The sequence below is a fragment of the Cetorhinus maximus genome, chromosome 28 (assembly GCF_964194155.1).
Source record: "Cetorhinus maximus chromosome 28, sCetMax3.hap1.1, whole genome shotgun sequence".
NCBI classification, from domain to species: domain Eukaryota; kingdom Metazoa; phylum Chordata; class Chondrichthyes; order Lamniformes; family Cetorhinidae; genus Cetorhinus; species Cetorhinus maximus.
The window spans coordinates 21,466,876-21,492,099 of record NC_135906.1 but is presented as its reverse complement, the minus strand read 5'-3'; the positions used below and the strand labels follow the sequence as shown (position 1 = coordinate 21,492,099).

General features: G+C 49.0%; 1 protein-coding gene across 1 annotated transcript in view; it reads left to right on the top strand.

The window, feature by feature from the left end:
• Positions 1-25,224, top strand: part of LOC144668908 (uncharacterized) — a 253,801-nt gene that overhangs the window by 99,446 nt on the left and 129,131 nt on the right. Inside the window, exons 11-18 of the mRNA XM_078531379.1 lie at positions 4,500-4,562; positions 9,416-9,490; positions 15,316-15,399; positions 16,219-16,275; positions 18,070-18,123; positions 18,895-18,948; positions 21,979-22,032; positions 24,299-24,352. Coding sequence (XP_078387505.1) covers positions 4,500-4,562; positions 9,416-9,490; positions 15,316-15,399; positions 16,219-16,275; positions 18,070-18,123; positions 18,895-18,948; positions 21,979-22,032; positions 24,299-24,352 — 495 coding nt within the window. The remainder of the gene's footprint in view (positions 1-4,499; positions 4,563-9,415; positions 9,491-15,315; positions 15,400-16,218; positions 16,276-18,069; positions 18,124-18,894; positions 18,949-21,978; positions 22,033-24,298; positions 24,353-25,224) is intronic.

Here is a 25,224-nt window from a genome sequence, read left to right as displayed (position 1 = left end):
GGCAATAGGTGGGGGCAAAGGAGAGATTGACCAAGATGTCGTGAACAAAAGGACGAAGGGGGTGTTAATGGGGAGTGGTAAGGGCTAAAGGAGGTGTTGATAGTGGTATTAAGGTAAGAAAGCAGAATGTGATGATAGCAGGACAAGAGTTAAGTACCTTTTTGGTATAGCTCTACTTGCTTCAATGGCCCACTGTCCTCAAACATATCTGTTGCGCAAGCATGGATGTGAAATTTGCCTTTGGCCTCCAGGATTTGGATTTAGGTCCGAATGAGACTGATGGGATGGAAGTCTCCCCGCTGAGTGGTGGTCTTCCTATTTACAATGGCCTTCAAACCCCTCTCGGTGTCAGCAATCTTCTTCAGCCCTGCAACCCTCTGAGATCTCTGCGCTCCTCTTATTCCAGCCTCTTTCGCACCCGCAGTTTTTCTCACTCTGCCCTTCTATAAATTGCAGCAAGCGTCAGAAAAGAAATGACCAGCAGAGCTGCCAGATTTTGGTGAAAATCTAACTGCTCCGATAATGTCCTTCAAGGCGGTAACCCTTACTGTCACCTACCCAGCCTACATGTGACTCTGGCCAGTACTAAAGTGGGTGAACTGCTAATACTTTCTGAAGTGATTTAGTTATTTGAGGATGGGCAATACATATGCACTTGCCAGTTTCGTTCACGTCCCAATAACAAATAAGAGAAACCGAAACAAATCCTTAGTCTTAAGGTCAAGCCACCCAGAGCTAGGTAATAATTGCACGAGATTATCTTAACTGCATAGAGGCCACAAGGCTGGTTTTGGAATTCACTGTTGCGTTAAGAGTGCTTTTTTACTCTGGTACCAACACCAATTTCTCCAGTTCTGAATCGCTGTTGATACCTGCCTCTTTCTGCTGCTGAAACACTAGTCCTGCCACCTTCATTACCTCATGTCTTTTCCAACACTCTTCTGGTTGTCCTTCTCCCGCCCCCGCTTTTGACAAGCCTCAGCTCACCCAAAATCTCGGGAATTCCTGTCCTCCCTCTTCGGTTTCCGTACTCAATTTCCAAGCCTCCTGGCGCTATCAAAAACCTCAGTCTAATTGTAGACTCCCCTGTGGTCTCGTGCCGCTCTGATTTCATTGGTTTCCTGCTGTCTCGTGTAACCAGCCGCACTCTTTGCTTCTCTAACGCAGGATTTCTCCCCCCTCCTTCTGCGTCCACAGTGCTCTCACACTCAGCTGTTCTTTGCACTCTTCCCTCTGCCCTGCCAGCAGCCTCCCCGCTGTTTAAAAACCACCCAAACTTCCTCTTCCTGTCTGTGCCGTTGGTTCCCCGTCAAAGCCTCTCCATTCGCCGCCTTTCACCCGTGTCCGTTCACCATGGTGTTGCCCTTTCTTCCTTATTCACTAGGGCTGTGATCAAGGCTCACCAAGGGCAGAGAGCGATGTATTCTGCACTCTTAACAACAGCAGCATTGTAATATAGCAAAACGCCCCAAGGTGGTTATTAACCCATAATTGAGCCACGTAAGGAGAGATGAAGGTAGGCGATCAAACGCTTGGTCAAAGAGGTAGGTTTGAAGGAGCACCTTAAAGGTGGACAGAGAGAGGTAGAGCGGGTCAGGGAGGGGATTCCAGAGCTTTTGGGCCCAGGCAGCTGGAGACGTGGCTGTCATTGGTAGAGCGCTGACAATTAGGGGCGGTCAAAGGGGGCAGAGTTGGAGCAACATAAAAAAACGTCAGAGGGTCGGAGTGAACGCTAGAAAATCTGAACTTGATGCAGAAAAAAGCAACCCCCTCCCAGGCAGTGAGGGCCTTGCTTTGGCGAGTGGGACAATCCTTTCTATGCCCAGTCTTTTGCTGTTTCACTTGGAAACATCCAGTGACAGTGCCTCTGTTTTAATGAAGTAGATTTGACGTTACCCAGAGCGCTTGCTTTTATGGAGATGTTTTGCTCAGCTTCCCGTTTTTTTTTGGGGTCTGCTGCCAGTGAGATAGCGATCTGTACTGCAGTGCCAGAGCCTGGACTCAGACGTCGACTTTTGAGTGGGTGTTCGGAGGTTACATATGAAGTCAAAAGAACAAGAGGGAAATTAAAAAGAAGTTTCAGCCTGTTCCTCGCAGCAAAACCCAACCAGCAACATTGTTTTTGGCTTAACTGGCTATGGGCTCCAGTGTTTGTTTTACTGTTACTGGGAAGAGGCACAAGTTTCCCACTGTCATCAAAAAATTCCTTGTCTTGGCTCTTGTGAAAACTGCCTAAGAAAACTGTAGCCCTTCTGGGTAGCAACGCTTGGTCTAGTTTTTACTTCAAAGTGTGCCAGCTTTGCTTGGCCATTAACTCTCTGGATCCTGAGCCGATAAAAAGCCGAAAAAGAAAAACTTATTTATATAACGCCTTTCACATCCTGAAGCGCTTCACAACCCATGAAGTATTTTTTGAAGGGCAGTCACTGCTGTTGTCCGTAAATCCAGCGGTCAGTTTGTGCACAGCAAGCTCCCAGCCATGTGATCATGACCAGTTTTAGTGATAGCGAGTTTAGTGAGGGGTGAATATTGCCAAGGCTACCAGGGAGAACTCTCTTGCCCTTCTTCCAAATAGCGCCACTGGATCTTTTACTTCTGCTTAGATGCCAGGAGGAGCCTCAAGTCTATTGTCCCATTCAAAAGATGGCACCTGAAACAGTTCAGCACTCCCTCAGTACCGCACTGGGAGTGTCAACCTACATTTTGTGCTCGAGTCTCTGGAGTGGGACTTGAACCCACAATCTTCAAGCACGGCTCAAGAGCGTTACCCACAGAGTCACATGAGATGTGGGTTGGATTCCCCCTGCTAGGTAGTCTGGGCCAACAGTCCAGTGCATTGCTGAGGGAGTGCTGCATTGTTGGATGAGACATTGAACAGAGGTGCTGTCTGCCTGCTCTAATACATGTTGAAAACTTGCCAATACGATGTAAAGCAAGAGTTCTCCTGATATTTCTGGCCAGCATTCCTCCTCACTCAACACCACTAAAAGAAAATAAATTAACCACTCATTTATCTCGTGATATTTTTAGTACAAAATGGTTGCTGTGTTTATTGTCATGACAGCCAAACTATAGTGTTTGAAGTGCTTTGGGAGAATTTCATCATAAAGCTGATGTTTCATAAATGCAAATCTTTTTTTTTTAATTAAGATTGTTTATTATTGAACCTTCTGCAGATGATATTCTGCAATGGTTGTCAAGTGTAATTTTGAAAGTTTAATATTGAAGTGATTGCAAACTTGCAGAGCTGAAACCACTTAGCTTTGTTGCTCTCTTGTGAAGGAGCGAGCATCACTTTAAGGAGCTACTTCCCCCAGGGCTCCCAGAAGGATGTGCACGTGTAGTTTACCTTTTCCGACCGGTCCCTGGGAAGTGAGTGTCATCGTTGAGGCCCAACTGCTGACTGCCCATCGCCAATCCTACCAAGAGAGATTGGCCATCTTCTTGAGCTGCAGCTGTGCTGATGGTGATGGTACACCCACAAACCTTGAGCCAGCAGCGATGAAGGCATTCAGGGTGGTGTGACCACAAGAACACATGAGATAGCAGCAGAGTAGACTGTAGGGCCCATCGAGCATGGTCTGCCATTCAATACTGTCATGGCTGATCTTTGACTTTAACTCCACTTTCCTGCCTGTTCTCTATATCCCTTAATTCCCCGTGAAACCAAAAATCTCTCTCGGCCTTAAATATATTGAACGATGGAGCATCTACAACCCTCTGGGGTAGAGAGTTCCAAAGATTTACAACCCTGTGAGTGAAGAAATTTCTCCTCACCTCAGCTCTAAATGATCGGCCCCCTTATCCTGAGGCTGTGCCCCCCTGTGTTTTAGGCTCCCCGACCAGCGGAAACAATCTCTCAGCGACTACCCTATCAAACCCCTTCGGTATCCTGCATGTTTCAGTGAGATTGCCTCTCATTCGTTTAAACTCCATAGGCCCAAGCTACTCGTCCTCTCGTCATAGGACAGCCCCCTCACCCCAGGGGGTTAATCTAATGAAGCTTTGTTGCACTGCATCCAGTGCGAGTATAACCTCCCTTAAACGTGGAGACCAAAACTGCGCACAGTGTTCCGGGTGGGGTCTCACCAAATGTGGCTTAGCGATGCTGCCATTCCTACTCAATCTGTCTTGGATGGGTGGAAGTGCTGACAGAGGAACTGTTGGCACTCTACGATCCACATTCTTACCCAGTGTAAATGGGAGAAATGTCATCTGTCCTTTTTTGCTCTCTCTGGAACCTAGAGTAACCAAATAACCCTTGTATCATCCTGCTGAGGGAAGGGTGACGAAATTGAGAAGCTTGCTCCTCAGAATCCTGACAAACTAAACGTTGATTTTGCTTCGCATTTTCCTTGAAACCAAAAAAAGAAGAGAGAGAAAAGTCTGGTTCACGTTAAATGTCTCTGAAGAATATCTCTTGTGGTCTCCAATAGCAATCAGATATTGTCCGATTCCTTGCGAGGCCTTGACCTTGGTCTGAATTCCTTTTCTTGCAGGGCCCTCCGGGATCTCCAGGTTCGATGGGCCTGCGTGGACAGCCTGGTGACCCAGGACCAACGGTAAGCGTCGCCATTTAACCGTTACCGTGGTTACACGTGGACGTGAATGCCTGGCCGCACTGAAGAGTGTAGCCGCACCGAGGTAGGGCGATGGTCAGTTGGGGCATTGTTGTTATTTTTAACCTCGTGCAGCGCAGGTTGCCAAGCTGGTCTCCATGGATACAGTGGGATCCTCCATGGTATCTCGGGTAGGGCGTTGGAAGTCAGCACATTTTCTGAAGCCACATTCGAGGCACCAGGGATCATTGAGAACCCCCGAGGGAAGATTGTATATGATCCATGGCCAGAGCAGTCCCCTGGGACCAAGGAACTTCCATGTGTTCTGATGATGCTCAATGATTTCCATGTGATGTTCCCTCTTGCGTGCACAATAAATACCACACATGCTGTTGTTCCTCTATGTTGAGAGGGGAGGCCATTTAAAAAAGATGAATTTGAGCCAACAGATGATTTGAAACACATAATGAGTGTCTTCTAGTCTAGTACAAAATACCATGTTTTGCAACAGCAAAACAAGCAAGCCACCGGTTTAAAGGAGAATGGTGGTTTTTGAGGTAAGTATTAGAGGTCAACAGAGACCATCAGAGATGTTTTGACCATGAACTAAGCAGGTTCTCTGAACCTTGTGTAACTCGCTAATGAGGCCACTCATTTTCATAAGGATATTGATCACACTAAGATAAATGTCAGACAATTAGTGTATCTGAGTTCGTTAATTTACTATCTTTAAACAAACCCTGATTATCAAATCAATCTCCCTCAGTCCATCTCCATCACTCTTGTTCTTCCTTTTCGTGTTAATTTCTCTCTTTTTCATTCTCTCCATCTCCCTCCCTCCCTTTATTTCTCCTCCTCCTTCTTCTCCCTATTCTCCATCTCTTCCATTCCTTTTTATTTCCCTCCCCTCTCCCTCATTTTCTTGTCTTGTTCTTTAATCTCTCGTTCCCTCGCTCTCTCTGGTTCTTTCCCTCCTTGCTTCTCTCTCTCCCTCATTTTCTTGTCGTGTCCTTTAATCTCTCGTTCCCTCGCTCTCTCTGGTTCTTTCCCTCCTTGTTTCTCTCTCTCTCTCTCATTTTCTTGTCTTGTTCTTTAATCTCTCGTTCCCTCGCTCTCTCTGGTTCTTTCCCTCCTTGTTTCTCTCTCTCCCTCCCTCCCTCCCTGCCGCTCGTTTTTACATAATCGGACCCTATCCCTGTATTCACCTTCTGTGGCATCGGAAGATCTGTTGGCTGAAGGAATCTCCTTGAAAACTCCCCTGCTTTGCAGCCCAGTAAGTCAGTGTCTTCCTTGAGTGGCTGGGTCCAGCTGTGCTGTTACCCTCCAGTATTGTGTGTGTGTGTGTCGGTGATGTACCGCAGCCATCTCGCTGACAGCCGCCTGAAGGAGCTGACGCCTTCTGAGAGCTGATGCCAGTCCCACCACACAAGGGGAACATTTACAGCGCTCTGCGGAGGACCACTGCAGCTGACGGCTTTAACTCTTCAACCTGTCATTTAGATGTAAATATCCCTCGGCCTGTTGCATTTACCTCAGCGGTCCCCGCTCGCTTCTTAAAAATGCACACACACCATGAAGAGCTTTTGACAAGTGTTACACCAAAGGCACGACTAAATATAGAAGTGCTACAAGACTGCACTGCGATCTGGTTCAAAAGCTGACCTGCAGAGTTCAGTCGCACCCTCTGTTTCTTTGTTTATTCTTGTATTTCTGTTACATGTACAATTATATAGAAACTGCAGCTCAGAAACAGGCTATTTGGCCCACCTGCTCCATACTAGCTCCCCACAAGTCTCCTTTCACCTTACTTCGTCTCACCCTATCAGCCTAACCTTTTATTCCTTTCTCCCTCATCCCCTCATCTAACTTCCCCTTAAATGTGCCTACGCTATTTGCATCAACCGCTCCCTGCAGTAGTGAGTTCCACATTCCCGCCACTCTCTGGTTAAAGAGGTTTCTCCTAAACCCCCCATTGGATTTATTAGTGACGGTCTTATGTTGGCGAGCCCTAGTTTTGGATTAGTAACTTGAACCGAGATGCCCCCGGCGTCTTTATTTTGTGAGCACCTCGGCATGTTTAGAAACCTCCAGGCGACAAATTGAAAAAGCGTTTTGAGAGTCATCTGGTTTGGATCATGCTGGACCGTGTTGGCACCCCCCCCCAATCGGTACCGCTTTTCTGTAAGTAAATCGGAGAGGCATTCCCAGATCTGACCAGCTTCTGCGGTTGCCCGTGTCCCACCTCTGAAAAGTAGGATTGCCTTAAAAGGATTGTGTGTTAGACTAGCCCCCGCTGTGGCCCACCTTCTCAGAACCTTCTCTCCAGAGTGCATCACATTGCTCTGTGTTAGGAACACGCGGCTTTGCAAGTAACTCACTGGCTTTGAAACACTTTGGGGAACTCTGAGGATGTGAAAGGCCCAATATTTGTTCCATATTGATCCCACGTTTAGTGTTGACTTTCACTGGCAATATTTCCCCAATCCTTCAGATGAAATAACTCTTGTCTTTTAACTCCTTTCTTGCCCCTGCGCGGCATCCCTTAGCATCGATCCTTCCTCCGGAGCAAAGAGTTTCTAGATTTTGTTTATCCTTTCCCTAATTCAGTCTTGGGACCGAATGTATGCCTAGTCAAAGATCGAGTGATAAAGGATGGCCTTTAAGGGACATCTGCTCATTGTTACTGAACTTGGAGCAAACATTGCATCGGAATGACTGAGCGCGGAGTCGTGGCTGCTCCATATGAGTTAAATTACACACTGCGAACTGTAGAATGTGTCTACTTCTCCGTACACCCCCACACCCCGACCATGTGAATGACCCGCTGCTCGTCGAACCCTTTGTTCTTTACATTCATTAAACGCGGATGAAAATCCTCAGATCTTTGGCTGATTTCACATCGCAGACAGCTTGCCTCCAGAGCTCTCCTTTTTTACTTAAACTGAAAAGGGAAATTTTGACTGTTGTAGCGAGCGGTGGTCGCTCAAAAAGACACACACACACAGGCTGTCCCTTCAGCAGTCCCGACCATTCTCCCCGCCCCCTCCCCATTTCCTCCTCCTGGGTATGTTTTTTGTTAGGGTCGCAAGCTCCAGTCATAACAATTTTATTTTTGGGTCCTCTCAGTTCCAAAAGTCAGGGGCCCTGGGAGAAAATCGAACCCTGCCTTCAATAGACCTGCCCGCCTAGCTCTTCAAGGGAAGAGGAGAGAACGAGAGAGAGAGAGAGAGAGAAAACGTAAGAAGGGCAGATGAGTTTTGTTAGGGTTTCTTCATTTCCCTTGGGAGAAGACCTGGAAAACTGCCTCGGCAGTTTGAAGAAAGAGGCTCTTCCCTTTCAAACGCCACTGGCGTCCTTTCCTGCATTGGTGACATGTGGTTTGCATTGTTCTGACCCCTGGGCTATGGATATAGAGCTGCCAGTTTCAGAGGGAGGAAGGAAAGTGTATCCTTATGCAGCAAGACTTCTGAAATAAAAGCTCCAGATAGCTCACGTTACAGGGTGCCCACTAGGGCCAAGCCCGATGGAGGATCCCTGCACAATGTACAATGACAAACGGGATTAGCTCAGTTTGTGCCACTCCGAACGTTTTTTTAATCTTCACTGCTTGTTTACTTGGAACCTCTCAGACTTGCTCGTTCCGCACCGAGAGTCCCTGTTTCTCATTTGGTACTGGGTTTCTCGGTGTTCCTGACCCTGGGACATTGGTGCTCTATCCAGTCAGCTCCTGACCATGGGGTATTTACACACTGCCCCATCAACTCCTGACCCTGGGGTATTTACACACTACCCCATCAACTCCTGACCCTGGGGTATTTACACGCTGCCCCATCAGCTCCTGACCCTGGGGTATTTACACACTGCCCCATCAACTCCTGACCCTGGGGTAGTTACACACTGCCCATCAACTCCTGACCCTGGGGTATTTACACACTGCCCCATCAACTCCTGACCCTGGGGTATTTACACACTGCCCCATCAACTCCTGATCCTGGGGTATTTACACACTGACCCATCAACTCCTGACCCCGGGGTATTTACACACTGCCCCATCAACTCCTGATCCTGGGGTATTTTCACACTGCCCCATCAGCTCCTGACCCTGGGGTATTTACACACTGACCCATCAACTCCTGACCCCGGGGTATTTACACACTGCCCCATCAACTCCTGACCCCGGGGTATTTACACACTGCCCCATCAACTCCTGATCCTGGGGTATTTACACACTGCCCCATCAGCTCCTGACCCTGGGGTATCAGTTCACTGCCCCTATCGCCTGCTAAGATCCCGGTTTATCTCGCAGAGTTTCCCTGTGATGGGCCCGGTACCCCGGCCGCTGAGTCTAGCTGTCAGGGTAAGTCGGCTCACTGGACCTTGTGGGCCTGCTGGGTGGGTCACCCTTATCTCCACTTGTGCAAAGCCGGGAGTTGTGCCCCTAAGCACAGTCTCATTCCCGGTTGTCAGACACGTGCCCAGCAATACGCACACCTCCGCTCCGTCTTACTGACTTCAGGCACTGTTACACCCCCCGCCCCCCTCGGGAGACATGCAGACGCTAATTTGTTTCTCTGGCTGAACCTTGGTATGTCAGTGGAAAGGTTGTTGTACAGCAGCGAAACATGTCGAGTGGAAGGCTGCTTGCTGTCTTAGATTGACGTGAGGTAAGATATTCATCATTCCACTGACAGATAGTGAGGCGTGTGAAACATGTCTGCGGTATCAGCCAGTATTTGCTCCGGGCTTTATGTTCCTTTGCTGTCAACAAGACATGACTGTACCTGACCTCTGGCTTTTCGTTTTGACAGGCGTTTCTATTTTCTTTTTTCTCTCTCTCTCTCCCTGTTTAAACGTAGGGTCCCCCAGGACGTGCCGGACTCCCAGGTGTCGATGGTTTACAGGGCCCCCCTGGGACCATGCTGATGTTACCGGTGAGTTCTCTGATCTGCGCTCGGGTTTTATTTCAGGAACGGTGATTCCCATTGCCCCTGCGCGCTGCTGCGGCTCGGTGGGGGGAGGGGGCAGCTTATCCCTACCCCCCCCCCCACCCACCCCCCCCCCCCCCCCACCCCCCACCCCCCACCCCCCACCCCCCACCCCCCACCCCCCGAGCAATTGGCGATGGACGATGGGCGCTGACTTTGCCAGGAACAAATGAAATGAAAGCTATTGGTGTGCCGTTATTTTAAAAGGAGCATAGAATGGTACGGCTGAGAAGGAGGCCATTCAGCCCATCATGCCTGTGCTGGCTCTTTGATTAGTCCCAATCTCCAGCTCTTTCCCTCATAGCCCTGCATTTTGTTTCCTCTTCCTTTCTCCTTCAAGGATTCATCCAATTCAATTTTGAACGTTGTTATTGAATCTGCTTCCACCGCCCTTTCAGGCAGCGCCTTCCAGCGCGTGAGCCCACCTGGGTTCACTAGTGCCCTTTTAGGGAAGGAAATCTGCCGTCCTTACCCGGTCTGGACCTACACGTGACCCCAGGCCCCACAGCAATGGTGGTTGGCTTTTAACTACTGTCTGGAATGGCCGAGCAAGGCCACTCAGTTCAAGGGGCAATTAGGGAAGGGCAACAAATGCTGGCCTGGCCGGCGACACCCACACCCCATGAAAGAAAAATAAAAAGAAATGATAACTTGCCAGGTTTTTCTTCAAAAGCTCTCCTCATCTTCCTCCTGATAATTTTTTTAACCAATTATTTTAAATCTGTGTCCACCTACTTGGTGTCAGCTGTGGCTCGGTTCATAGCACCCTCGCCTTTGAATCAGAGGGTTGTGGGTTCACGTCCCACTCCTGGAAAAACCAAGAACTGTGATTGTACTCGAAAGAGTTACAATCTGTGACTGTTGATAACTCGAAAGAGTTACTTACAGACCCTCCTGCCTCTGGATGCAGTTTTTCCCCCTCTCCACAATATTAAGAAACCCTTGTAATTTTGAAAGCTCCTATTCGATTTCCCAGGGGGAAATAGGGTGGGGGAAAAGAGGAGTTGAGGTAGAAAAATAGCCACGATCTTATTAAATGGCGGTGCAGGCTTGAAGGGCCGTATAGCGTCGCTACCAGCACGGTGGGTGTACCTACACCACACGGACGGCAGCGATTCCAAGGCAGCGGGTGACTCACCATCACCATCTCAAGGGCAATTAGGGACGGGCAATAAATGCTGGCAACACCCGCATCCCGTGATTGAATAAAGAAAACCTACTCGTGCCCCTATTTCCTGTGTTTCAAATGCCACAAGAGTCCCCCACTCATAATTTGGCTGCTGCCTAGTGATGGTGAGTGGAGGGCGATGTTGTGCCCTCCATCCCATCATAATCAAGATTTCACTTACGTTTCCTCCTGTGCTCTCCTCCTTCTGTTTCTGCCTGGGAGCTAAGTAGAAGGTAACTCAGATAAAATAGCGAGAGATCACTTTTTGACAGCTGAAAATTGAATTTAGGCTGCGCAGCTTACCGGGCCGACTTCAGAATGAATTACCTTGGAGAAGCACTGACGCGCTTTCCCTCAGCTCAGAACACATCAGAAAATCGGCCGCAGACGACATCGGAGGTCAAATCTTCACAGGGAGAAGTTTTCTCCGCCCCCCCATCCCCCACCTCTCCCACCACCACCACACACCCCCCCACCCCCCCACCACCCCCCCCACCCCACCACCGCCTTTGCTCCTGTGAAGCCACCCTTTGATTGACAGCGAGAAAAATTGGTTCCAGAACCGAGAAGCCTGGCGTGTCCCGAGGCTGGGGAAGCTAGAAGGCTGAGGTAGCCGGTGCCCGTTCTGAAGGTGGGGTGGGGGCGGGGATGGTGCTCAGGTTGGCGTGGATTGGAGGACGCTGCCCTCGATTTTAAGCTGCTCTTGACGCCTGGTTTGCCAAGAAAACAGGGGAGTCATTTCACCTTCCGATAGACCGAAAGGGCTGTGACCCTCTTTGTCTTTCAGCATGAGGACTGACAGCTTGTTATCAGGGACTCTGTGCGCGGAGTGTGGTAGAATTTCAAGAGCTGAGAGACGTTAACAGTTTAATCTCGGGCATCTCTGGAGACTGCACTGCAGCGAAAGGCCCTCGGTTTAGTACGTTGCTTTTTATTTTCCGTCTTGGCTTGCTTAATCGGGCCCGCACCCCCCCATGCCATGGGCGAGGTGGGCGCCCCCTGCTGGAAGTCCATTGACTTGCGGTGGGGCAGCAAGATCCCAGTGGGTGGGCGGGCGGGCGGGTGGGGAAAATCCCGCCGTGCGAGTGCAAAACGTTCTCCCGTCAAGCGCAGCGCGGCCCAGGGCAGAGAGAAGCTTTGACCCAACCACGTACCGTAACAGGACCTCAAAACGTTCCTTCCAGTACCTGGTCTGACGCTTCCCTTCCCTCCACGCCTCATCGTTGTGCCCTTCCAAGTGCAGTTAGGGTCTTTAATTAGGGTCTTTGGATTCTGAAAAAGAGTCACACGGATTTGAAACGTTAACTCTCTTTCTCTCTCCACAGACGCTGTCAGTCCCGCTGACTCTTTCCCAGCGTTTTCTGTTTTTGTTTCCGATTTCCAGCATCCGCAGTATTTTGCTTTTGCCCCAATAACTTTGTCCCGCCCTCCCGGTTGAATAGTGAAGATTTCAAAGGAGAGCTCGGGGGGTGGGGGGGGTTCTCCCCAGTCTCCTGGGCAATATTTACCTCCCAGTCCAACGTCACTGACGCAGATTATCTGGCTGTTTATTTTCTTTGCAGTTTCGTGGGATCTTGCTGTGCCCAGATTGGGTGTCGCTTTTCCCCAGCATTCGTAGCTAGTGTCAGCTCCAAGAACTCTTTGGGGTGGATACAGATTATATATTCCTGAACCTTGTTCCAACAGCCTGTACTCATGGCAACTCCCTCTGTGAATTAAGACTAAATATCGTTGCTTTTGCCTTTCCCTGTTTTCTAGCAGCATGAGAGGCTATTAAAGCTTGTCACCTAGAACTGGAGGCTTAGAGTGATTGACAATAGATTACAAGGGAGAATTCATTCTTGTACCTTTTTCGAACTCATTTACTACTTCATCCATGGGATGTTGGCTTCACTGGCTAGGCCAGCATTTATTGCCCATTCCTAATTGCCCTTGAGAAGGTGGTGGTGAGCTGCCTTATTGAGCCGCTGCAGTCCATGTGGTGTAGGTACACCCACAGTGCTGTTAGGAAGGGAGTTCCAGGATTTTGACCCAGCGACAGTGAAGGAACGGCCGATACATTTCCAAGTCAGGATGGTGAGTGACTTGGAGGGGAACTTCCACTTGGTGGTGTTCCCATGTGTCTGCTGCCCTTGTCCTTCTAGGTGGTAGAGGTCGTGGGTTTGGAAGGCTCTGTCTAAGGAGGCTTGGCGAGTTGCTGCAGTGCGTCTTTTGCCTGTTATACTATGGATACAGCAGCAGGTTTAAGGGAGTGGTTAATTCAGTCATCTTACTCTTGTAGCTGTTCACTACCCAGTTGGATGCTTTGAACTATTGGTTTATAATAATCTCCTTCAGAAGAGGCTTTAAGCCAAGGTCCCACCTGCAATGTTCTAAGGGTTTAGGTAGAATGTGCTGCTACATAAGGAACACTGAGCTCTCCCAGTATCCTGGCCAGTGATGCTCCCTCAACTGTTTCTTTAAAAAACAATGGTCTGCTTATTTTCCTCTTTGCTGGTTGCAGATGATGTGTAGAATGGCCATCACTATGTGACAAGTCAATGTTTCAGAAATGACTTCACTCTGCTTCCACAACCCAATGAGCTGTGACGTAAATATAAGCTTTCCCTCAGAATTCCTCGGTTAAACCGTTACCATGGCGTCCCCTGCCTGCCCACTACTTGACTAATAACTGCTGGTTATGCTAAACCTGTAACTTAGTTGTGTAACGTTAGGCCTTCAGGCCTTCGTGAAGTTAAGTGGCTGATGTCGTTATGTGATGGCTATTCAGATAAATGGTCAATAGGGTTCCTGACTCTAGGCTGTTCATGTGCACAGTCTCTGATAGAAATAGGCTGCGTTCACAACGAGGTGAGATTGATGGAGGTAGAGAAAACCATGAATCTGGAAATCTGGAAACAAAAAGAAGAAAGATGCTTAAAAATGGCAGGGAAAACACTCTGGACAAAGGGGAGACTGGTTAGTGTTTTACGCAGAGATCTCTTCATTAGCATCAACTCTAAAGGACCCTAAAGAAAGACGTGTCTCTGTGTAAAGCCTTTCATGATCCCAGGACATCCTGAAGTGCCTTACACCCAATTAAGCACCTTGAAAGTGTAGTCGCCCTCATAACGTAGGAAGTACAGGAGCCAATTTGGGCACAGCAAGATCCCACAAACAGCAGTGCAACAATGACCAGATAACCTATTTTAATCTTGTTGTTGAGGAATAATTACCAACTAGGGCAGCTGGAAGAAGTCCTGCGCTCGTCCACAATGTTAACCACCCTCCTCCGTCTATCAGAGGCAAAAAGACGTTTGCAGCATTTTCCCTTTTGTTCTTTCATTGATCTTAGAGTGGCCCAGAACAGCACAGCATCCGAAATTTGCAGGTGAGGGGCTAAGTAGAGGAGTAGACCACTGGAGAGAGAGCAACACAGAGTAACAGGCACTGGAGAGGGAGCCATACAGGGTAACAGGCACTGAGGAGAGCCACACAGAGTAACAGGCACTGGGGAGGGAGCCGTACAGGGTAACAGGCACTGGGGAGAGAGCTACACAGGGTAACAGGCACTGGGGAGAGAGCTACACAGAGTAACAGGCACTGGGGAGAGAGCTACACAGGGTAACAGGCACTGGGGAGAGAGCTACACAGGGTAACAGGCACTGGGGAGAGAGCTACACAGGGTAACAGGCACTGGGGAGAGAGCTACACAGAGTAACAGGCACTGGGGAGGGAGCCGTATAGGGTAACAGGCACTGGGGAGAGAGCTACACAGAGTAACAGGCACTGGGGAGGGAGCCGTACAGGGTAACAGGCACTGGGGAGAGAGCTACACAGAGTAACAGGCACTGGGGAGAGAGCTACACAGGGTAACAGGCACTGGGGAGAGAGCTACACAGAGTAACAGGCACTGGGGAGAGAGCTACACAGGGTAACAGGCACTGGGCGGAGAGCTACACAGAGTAACAGGCACTGGGGAGAGAGCTACACAGGGTAACAGGCACTGGGGAGAGAGCTACACAGGGTAACAGGCACTGGGGAGAGAACTACACAGGGTAACAGGCACTGAGGAGAGAGCTACACAGGGTAACAGGCACTGGGGAGAGAACTTCACAAGGTAACAGGCACTGGGGAGAGAACTACACAGAGCAACAGGCACTGGGGAGGGAGGAACATGGTGGGTAATCGATACCGAATAATGAGGTACAAGAGAAAGAACAAATATTGGAAGAGGAAGATAAACATGGTGTAGATACCAGAATAGCAAGTTACATGGGATTTACAACGATGAGTTATATGGAGAGTATGAGATATTGGAGAGAACGTTGCACTGGAAGTACAAACTCCTGCTGAATACAGAATAGAATCCATTCTGGGTTAGAAGGAGAGCGAGAGGTAACATGAGCTGAACATCAGAGGTGATTGAGATGCCATCTCCGAGCCAGCCTAATGGGTTTCAGAAGGCAGGAGAATGACACTAAGTGAATTGCTCATTCCGAGAGCTGGTGCAGATACGATGGGCTGAATGGCCTCCTTTTTGCACTGTAATGATTTTGTGTGACTGCAGAATCGGATCAAGCACGCGTACTCTTGACGTCTGCTTTGCCTTTCATATTTCCAGTTCCAGTTTGGTGGAGATGGTGCTAAGGGCCCCGTTGTCTCAGCCCAAGAATATCAAGCTCAGTCCATCCTGCAACAAGCAAGGGTAAGTGATTGTCTATCCTCCAACAAGCAAGGGTAAGTGATTGTCTATCCTGCAACAAGCAAGGGTAAGTGATTGTCTATCAGTCCCAGACCTAACTGCAGGGGCTCAGTAACCTCAGAACTTTTGACACTGAAGACTTTTGGCAAGCAAATGTTGGAAGTGATATAGAACCAAGGTTGGCCAGCTGTGATCTAATTGAATGAAGGAACAGGCTCAAGGGACTGAATGGCCTCCTGTTCCCAATGTTCCAATAAATAAGGGACTGATACAGGGGGTTTGCTCGAATCTGTAATACCCCCAGGACGAGAACTAAAAATTCAACCCGATCGACAAAAAGCCCGACTGCCTCCAGAAGCCTATCACATGTTTCTCATTCCCAGAGCATTGTGGAGAGGCACATCTGAGCACAGAAACAGGCCATTCGGCCCGACGGGTCAATGCTGGCGCTTATGCTCCAAGTGTGTCTCCTCCCCCTCTACTTCATCTCACCCTACCTGCATGCCGTTCTATACCCGTCTCCCTCATATGTTTATCCAGCTGCCCCTTCAGTGCATCCACGCTGTTCATTTCAACCACTCCTTATGCTGGAGAGCGGTGAGAATGTGGAACATGCTGGGTAAAGACGTTTCTCCTGAATATCCTATTGGATTAATTAGTGGCTTCCTTGTGCTTATGATGCCGAGTTTTGGTCTCTCCACAAGTGGAAACATCTCTATATTTACCCTATCAAACCCTTTCATAATCTGAAAGGCCCTAAGCCTTGGCCTTTCTGAACTGACTTGTTTGTAACTCACAGCCTCTCTTGTGTTTATTTTCTAGCTTGCTATGAAGGGCCCATCTGGTTCAGTAGGCCTCACAGGAAGACCAGGCCCTATGGTGAGTCTGAGGTTTGATCAGTGAGAAAGTAATTGGGAGGTTCCAGCATCAACAGCGTCTCGTTATGCTGTTGTTTCAACTGAGCCTTTGATTTGGAGACACTATTGGTCACTTTTGCACTTCAGTTGCTTCCAGTAATAAGCTGTGAACGTGTTTGGGCTTTTTCCATATTTTATTGACTTCCCAAGAACTTCCTCTCCTGAATGTGGGGGCTCGCGCTGCTCCTCACACCGGAGAGAGTCCAGGAAGACATTCTTCATGTGTGACCTGAGGGGACAAGTGCCAAACAGCTCAATGACCATTGGGAGAGGGGCATTGGATCGGCCTGACCTCTTCTTCACTCCATGTCCCCATTCACACACTTTTTCTGGTGGTGGACTTTGGATAGTGACCAGCTGGCGGCAAGTGTGGCACTGCTAATCCTACTAAACCCACCCCACCTCCACCTCCCCCCCCACCCCCAATCCGACACAGGTTAGAGCTTTGGACCTCTCTGCGTAACTCAATATCATGAAGGATTGGAGTTAAGTCGGTAGTTTCGGTTGTAGTTGGTTTGTCTTGTGGTAAACTTACAGGGGTGTGAGTTTGTCTCCACGTTTCCCAATGGCCAAGTACGTGTGAAGAGAGGGTGGGAGAGGGGGGCTACGGTTAGTTAGTGGTCCCCTGAAGGACCTTGGGCAGGATTTTTCACCGAGCAGGTGAGCGGTGACATTGCGCGATGTTTCATTCGGCGGGCACGCGCAGGAGTCGGTAGCGCAGCCGCCGACAACTGAAAGGCCTGTTAAGGCCGTTAACAATGTAACTGGATTAAATTATTTGCTGCCTGTCCAGCCTTGTGGTAGGCAGGGGTGGGCGAAAAGGCCAAGCGGCCTTTGGGTTTTTTTGCCAAACCTCATCCACGGGCGGGATCCGCCGTTTAAAAAAAAATTAAAAATTTTCCGAACTAATTTCTAACGTGTCCCCTGCTCGTGTGACAGAGTCACACACGAGGGGACGTGTTTCTTAACATGCTAAAGCTCTTTCGTTTTTTAATTTTCAAAACTCTCTTCGTCTCCCTGCGGCAGCTCTGTGCTCTTGTGTGAACCTGCGCACTCGCCCTCCCCTCCACCTCCACACGGGGCAGCGCCGAGCGCTGAAGCATGCGTTTCACGCTGGGCGGGCCTCAATCGGCGCGAAATCGCGGTCCGGCCCCCCCCCCGATCGCGGGCAGCGGTCAGCTGCCCACTCGAGCCCGCCCGACGAAGGGAGAATCCTGGCCCGTGGAAGCGAAGCTGATGAATCTCCAGTCCGGGCCTGGGAATGACCTAAGGGTCAGAGTCAACATGCCTCATCGAGCATGGAAAACTTTAGTCACTATCGGCGACCAGAGGGAGAGGGAGGATGGTTAGTCGGATCGTAGATCCCCACCAGCTGTCTGTCTGCGGTTCGACGCTGGGAGTTGCCCAACTGATTTAACGCTTTTGTTTCTGTCTCCCCTCCTGCTATGCCCTTTGGCCAATTCTTACAGCCTCCCTACACTTGAGATGGGGACAGGGGCCTGGAACAGCGTCCTACTCTTTCGAGGTCGGAGGTTATTAGTGGGGAAAGTTCACCGTCGTCTTTTTTTTTCCAAAATTATTTCCAATTGAAAATTGTTACTGAATTTCATTAAGTCCTATTGCGCCTGTGTAACACTGAAGAAGGAAGGACCTGTAGATAGAATGGTTAAGGGAGAACAATAATGGTATCTAACCAGACTTATTTTAATGTTTCTTTTCTCACCTCCCTCCCCCCCACCCCCCTCTCCCTTTACAGGGTCTCCCTGGTAGCGAAGGTCAGAAAGGAGATTCTGGTGAAATGGGTCCACAGGTAAAAGCTGAAACCATGGTGGTGGAATTTTACGCCAGCGGGATTTTATGGTCCCGCCAAAGCCAATGGCGATTAGGACGCGGCGCGTTGCATTTTACAGCCCGCTTCCCGGCATGACAGGGCCGTAAAATTCCAGCCCATGTCTGACAAATCTTTACCCGCGCTCACGTTGTGGTGCGATTCGGCGCGTAACCATTGGCTCCACGCGCACAACTCAGGGCTGTGTAGAGAGGGACGCTTGAAAGACACTGTGGGTCAGCGCAAGATAACTCCCCCTCCCCCCTCGTCCCGCAACAATATGACGGCCCTGACGGAAACATCTCCAGGTCAAAACGGAGAGCTTTTGAAAGACACCAAAAGAACCAGAACCCGAAGGACTGTGTTTAAATAGTAAACGGAGAAAGTTGGATGAGGACTGTTAAAGTTCTTACACGCTTTGCTGTGCCTGTTGAGGTGGTGCTGCACTGTCAGTGGGCGCCGTCTTTTGGACGAGCCATTAAGCAGAGGCTCCCTCTGCCCTCTCGGGTGGACATCCCGGGGCACTTTATTCCGAGATCAAGGGCGTTCTCCCTGGTGTGCATTCATCCCTCAGTCCACATCACCAAAACAGATTATCTGGTTATTATCACACTGCTGTTTGTGGGAGCTTGCTGTGCGCAAATTGGTTTCCATGTTTCCTACGTTATAACAGTGACTACGCCACGTTAAGTGAGGGACACCTTGAGGTTGTTAAAGGTGCTATGTAAATGCAAGTCTCTCTTTCTGTTCTAGGGTCCTCCAGGTATCCACGGATCTATGGGGCCGACAGGAAAGCCGGGAAGAAGGGTAGGAGCCTCCTTTGTTCAAATTAACAGGGTTCGTTTTCGAGAAAGGGGGGGGTTCGGCAGAGTTTCTAATGGATCGTTGCTCCACAATCTCCAGCTCACCGCTTGGTCCAAACTGAAAATGACCATCAACCCGTGTCATATCCAATCTCCAAGGGAGAAACCTCTTTATCCAGAGAGCGGTGAGATGTGGAACTCGCTACCACAGGGAGGCGATTTAGCACAGTCGCATTTATGGGGAACCAAACAGAACAGCCATTGACAGACGAGAGTTCCCAATTCTAACACTGGTTGTGTGTAGAAGCGTTTCCTGATTCGATTCCTGAAAGCTCTGACTATAATGTTTAGACTCTGTCCCACCGAGCCCTAGGCTCCCCAACCAGCAGAGACATTTCCTCTCCTTCTACCATATCTTAAAAACTTCAATCAAATCACCCCTTAAGCTTCCAAATTCGAGGGAATGTTATCTAGTTTGCCTCTGCTCATAATCAGAACTCATGTTCTGCATCAACTGGTGTTGGATAATCATTCTTGGGCAGATTCACATCACTTCTGTGCATTCAGTCTTTCTTTACCCTCCCCCTTCTCGATTATATTCTAGTGTTTTTGCCAATTAAACAATGGAAGCTGTGTTGTAGCAGTGTTAAAACCTGCAATACAGCCAGAACGCTCGCTATCCTGATCAAGCCATATCTCAAGGGGCCGCGATCTTAGGGCCGCTCCCTCATCTACAGTTTAAATCTCGTGTCAACTTGATGTTTGCAAATATTATCGCCAAGCTTTCAAAACCGCCATCACGAACCTCCTGCGCTTCAGAGTAGTTATTTCTAAAGCTGCGAGTGTGGTGACGCTGTTCACTCAGTGACCTGCCTCGAGTGATTGTGGCTCCCTGAATGTCCTCAGTGAACGGTATATAATGCGACATTCTTGGCCGAGGGTTTGCAAGTGAGCTGGCAGGAGTCCAAGCTCCTGCTCTCTAATCCCGAAGGTTGGCTGAGACCTTTTGTTGCAGACTTGGACTGTGTACAAGGAACATGTACATTCTTGTACAAAAGCCACCCGAGCTTTGCTTGGGATTGCTTCACACTGATCCGCACAGAAATCAGGAATCCAGTGAAGAGCTGGCATCACCTCACCCTAATGATGTTGTAGATGCTGCACCTGTCTCATGTTATCATGTCTCTTTATCTGGTTCGCAGGCTCTATTTCTCTTTTTCTCTCTTCTCATTCCTTCTCTTCCTTGTGTTCTCTCTTTCATTATTCTTAATCCATTCCCCTCTTCAACCTGCCCACAATTCCCCCTCTGCACCCCCTCCTCTCTCATCCCTACCTCTCCCCTGCTCCCTCCCACTCTCTCCTCTCTTTTTCTCTTACTCTCCATCCCCCTTCCACCCTCACCCTTTCCACTCTGCCCTGATTCCCCCCCCCAACCTTTCGGCCCTGCTCCCCCTCCCTTTCCGCTCTCCCACCTGCCCCATTCACCCCCTCCCCCTCCCTGTCTCCTCTTTTCTTTTCCGTCTGCCTCGTCTCTCCCTATGTCCGCCTCGTCTCGTCTCTGCATCCCTCCGTCTCACGCTCACAAACTCTCATTACCTGCTATCCTGTCCGTGTGGCCCTTATGCATGATTGAGCTGGGGGGTGGGGTGGCGATTGAGTGATGGTTACTTGTTTACAAAGTGAAAGTCTCAGAATCTTTGATGAACTCTGTGTCTGAGGACCGCTAGCTTTGCTCGAATAGTGAGTAATCATCTGGAGTAAGTGAGTAATCATTGCCACACCGCTTCCCTTACAATTTCATTTTAAGCTCCATAAAGCAACTCTTTATCTCCTAGAACGTTTAGTAGACCAATATAAATTAGCAATACGTGTGTGAGGGAGTTGGTAATAACACTTGACCAAACTTAATGATTTAGTTAGGATCAAAGCGATAAGTTAATTACTTGCGTCATAACTCAAGAAAAGTCAAGGGTAAGAGAAGGTAATTTGGCCCATCAAAGCCTATCCCTCCAGTCTTTTAACTCATCCATCGTAGCATCCAACTGTATTTGAAACATTAATTCTGTGCAGTTTTGCTTCCACTGCTGAGTCAGGGAAATTATCCCCGTCATTGAGCACCTGTAAAGTGAAAAAGTTCTCCCTGACATTCAAGTTGATGTTGAACCAATTTAAGTTTGTAGGCCAGTTAAAACTCGCTGTGTTCTGGTGGTGACCAGAATGGCCGCTTTGCATGAGAAGATGGAAAATAACCTATTTTGTGATTAATATTGTAGTCAGCGTGGGAAGGAAAATGTGGGAAAAACCCTTCAGATCTTTTGTCGGTGTTTCCTTTGAGAATCTGCCTTTTGAGTGAGGCATTAAACTAAGATTCTGCCCCTCTGGTCCAGGCCTGAGCCATAGCGTTAGACAAAAGTAAAGAGTGGGTGTCTTGTCATGGAGGACCGGTCAATGTCCCTTCATCAGCCACTACCAAGAAAACCGGTCAATGTTCCTTCGACACAACCTTCCAAACCCATGACCTCTACCATCTAGAAGGACAAGGGCAGCAGACACATGGGAACACCACCACCTGCAAGTCCCCCCCCTCCCAAGTCACACGCCATCCTGACTTGGAAATATATCGGCCGTTCCTTCACTGTCGCTGGGTCAAAACCCTGGAACTCCCTCCCTAACCGCACTGTGGGTGTACCTACACCGCATGGGCTGCAGCGGTTCAAGAAGGCAGCTCACCCACCACCTTCTCAAGGGGCATTTAGGGATGGGCAATAAATGCCGGGCCCAGCCAAGGACGCTCACGTCTCGTGAACGAGTTTATTAAAAACAAAATTGCTGACACAAAAAAGGTGGCTGAATTTGCTGATGCAACCAGGTCAGTGAAGACAATCTATTGTGTGTGAGGGTGTTTTGATCTGAAATGGAACTGTTAAAATGCAAATACTCTTTATTCAACGGATGCAAACCTTGGTCACAATTAACCCCGGTGTAAAACTTTTACGAGGTGTGAATGCAGCTTGCTTTTTATTTTATTGAACAGGGTCGTCCTGGAGTAAATGGAGTCCGAGGGTTACCAGGGGAACCAGGAATAAAGGTTGGTGTGTTTTATCCAGAGAAGGCCGTGGTTTATCGCCGGGTAAGAGACTAGTCCCATTTAGATCCTGTAACGCTGTTGGAAGACTAGGCGGGTTCTCCCCGGGTGTCCTGGACACTATTTATCCCTCAACCAGCATCACCAGAGCAGGTTATTTGGCCATTGTCGGGTTGCCTTTAGTGGGAGCTTGTGGGTGGCCATACTCGCTGCCGTGTTTTCTACAATACGGCGCTAACCATGCTTCAGAACTTCATTCGTTGTGGAGCACTGGTGGCCGGGGAAGACTTTACATAAACGCGAGCTTTCCTTTAGGGTTGAGTTTCGATGAAGAGGTCTCCGCCTAAAGGCCCACGAACCGGCCTTCCCTTTTGCCAGATGCTGGACGCTTTCCCTACCTTTTTTTTTTCAGCGTCTTTCCTGTTTTTATTTCAGATTTCCTGCAGATTCCTCTCCCTCCATCAATCTCGCCTCCATGCCAATCCAACCTGTTTCTATCAGGGAATCAGGGACTGTGTGTGTGTGTGTGTGTGTGTGAACAGCCTCGAGCCAGGATCTCTGTTGACCATTTATCTGAATAACCATCACGTTACGACATCAGCGACTCAAACTTTAGGAAGGCTGGGAGGCCTAAAATTATAAAATTAAGTGGGAGGTTTAGAGTAACTGGGTAGGTATTAGTCAGTAGAGGGCAGGCAAGGAACTCCATGCAACGGTACAATCAGGGAACTGTGAGGAAAAGCTTACATTTATGTAGCCGCTTATTAGGGTTGTTGAAACAGATGCAAAGTAAGTTCTGAAGCACAGTGACTGGGCGAGGAAATGTGACACTATCCTGGAGTGCATTCCTACATCAGTCATGGTGTTGCAGTTAAGAGCAAATGTCTCATGTAGTCGTTCCTTCCTCTAAACCAGGCCAATTTAAATTTAAAGAGATTATTTAAGGTCCTGAAAGGCTTAGCGAGGGTAGGTGTAGGGAAAATGAAGGGGGCGGGGGATACCAAAATTAGCGGCGTAAATGTAAGGCAGTCACTAATAAACCCACCGGGGGATTCAGGAGAAATCCAGTGGTGAGAATGTGGAACTCGCTACCACAGGGAGTGGTTGAGGCGAATAGAGTAGGTGTGTTTGAGGAGAATCTGGATAAACGCGTGAGGGAGAGAGGAATAGAAGGCGTGCTAATGGGGCAGGAGGAGGCTTGCTGGGAGCATCGACACCAGCATGGACTAGTTGAGCTGAATGGTCTGTTTCTGCGATGTAAAGACTTGGTAGTTTGTGGACACCGTTTTCAATCCACGAGTCGAGATGGTAAAGCAGGAAATTTATTATTCCGGAACTAAAGGGGGCAGTGGGAAGCAGAATGTTGTAAAGGCTGTGCAATTATATGATCCAATAAAAGTGCCCAATCACCGGGAGCGTGCCCTGGCATTATCCCGCGAAACTGGATATTAAACTGAGATTGATATGTATCTTGCTCTAATTGAAAGTTCTTATTCCTTTTTGCACCACGTTTAAAAACTCATTTAAATATTGTTGAATTAAAAAGAGCAGTTTGGAAAAAAAACGTCCTTTTGTGGTTAAGATTACTCAGCAAAGTGATGTTCTGTTCTGGCAATTGGGTGGTTCATCCCTCTCCAGCTGGAGCTGTGTGTGTTAGGACATCTTGGTTTGTGCAATTGGAACATGACAAGAGCGCAGAATGACCCGACCCATTTCTTTATTTCGTGGGATGTGGGCGTCGCTGGCTAGGCCAGCATTTGCTGCCCACCTTGTTCAGAGGGCGTTTTTAAGAGCCAACCAAATTGTTGTTGTGGGCCTGGAGTTGCATGTCGGCCAGACCAGGTAAGGGCGGCAGATTTCCTTCCCTAAAGGGAATTAGTGAACCAGATGGGTTTTTTTTTACAACAATCAGTAATGGCTTCATGGTCATCATTAGACTTTTAATTCCAGGTTGAATTGAATTCAAATTGGTGGTGGGATTTGAACCCGGGTTCCCCCAGAGTATTACCCTGGGTGTGTGGAATACCAGCCCAGTGACAATACCACTGCGCCACCCCCTCCCTGTCTGTGCTGGCTCTCTTGGGAAGAGCTATCAGCAGAGAAGGTGACGCGGACAGCATCGGGTGAAGAGGGATGGGAGGGGGAATCATTTGTGGGGGTTGGCTGCTGTGTGTTGTACTGAGATGTAAATGTGAGTCATGCCCCCCTAGTGTTTATTCACTGGGTTATTACAGTGTGCCTTAATTTGTCGTTGTTTTTCTTGTAATAGGGAAATCGGGGGTTCGATGGTTTACCTGGCTTGCCTGGGAATAAAGGAGACAGGGTAAGAAAACAGCTGGTGTTTGACTTTGTCGATTGGAGAAATGGGCACGGTTCGGGTGAATGCCACTGTGCCATTTTCCCGGGTCGGTTGTGATTACCTCCAGGAGGAAGGAAGGAGGAGTATTGGCCGTGTCACTGGGGTACGGTTGCCACGGCTACTTGCTGGTGCCCCTTACCTTGCCCAAGTGGCCATCATGGATGTGTGAGGGTCGATGATTGGGGTCGGCAGGGCTATCCGGCTAGAATGGGCATCACAGTCGAACTGGAGGTTGCCCTTACTTCGCACTCACTCGTTTCAGATATGCTTTACTCTTCCAGCAAGGCTCACTGGACGGGAATCAGAAGCAGAGGCCCATCCAATTTTATGTCCGTTTTAATTCAGAAATGCCGCTGTTGACCATAAGGAAGATTAGATTATTCGGCACAGAGAGGGAATCAAACCAGGGACGTTTACCTGCTTTGTGGCTTGTCTGATGATGGATTAACCGTGTCATTGCCCACTTAGCTTTCTTGGACCTTGACCAGCCACAGAAATGTGCCACCCCAGAGTTATTGCGTCTCTCGTGGTTATGCCAATGATGTAAGGGTAAAACACTTCCTGATTACGCACATTAGGCAACGAAAGCTGCCCAGTCAGCTGACTATTGCTGCCTTGGCGCAGTAATCTCCCTGCCTCGATTGGATTTGGCCTGGTGTGTTGGTCTCGGACTGCGCTCTGCCATCTTGACCGGGTTTTGACCGGGCTGTCAGGTTTGTCCGAGGTGTGTGTGCCCCGTTCTGCTCCCTCGTTGCCAATACCCAGCACAGCGGGAGCTTCGGAGCTCTCTGCTGCTCAAGGAGAGCTGTCCAATATAAATTAAGCTCCCTCCGGGG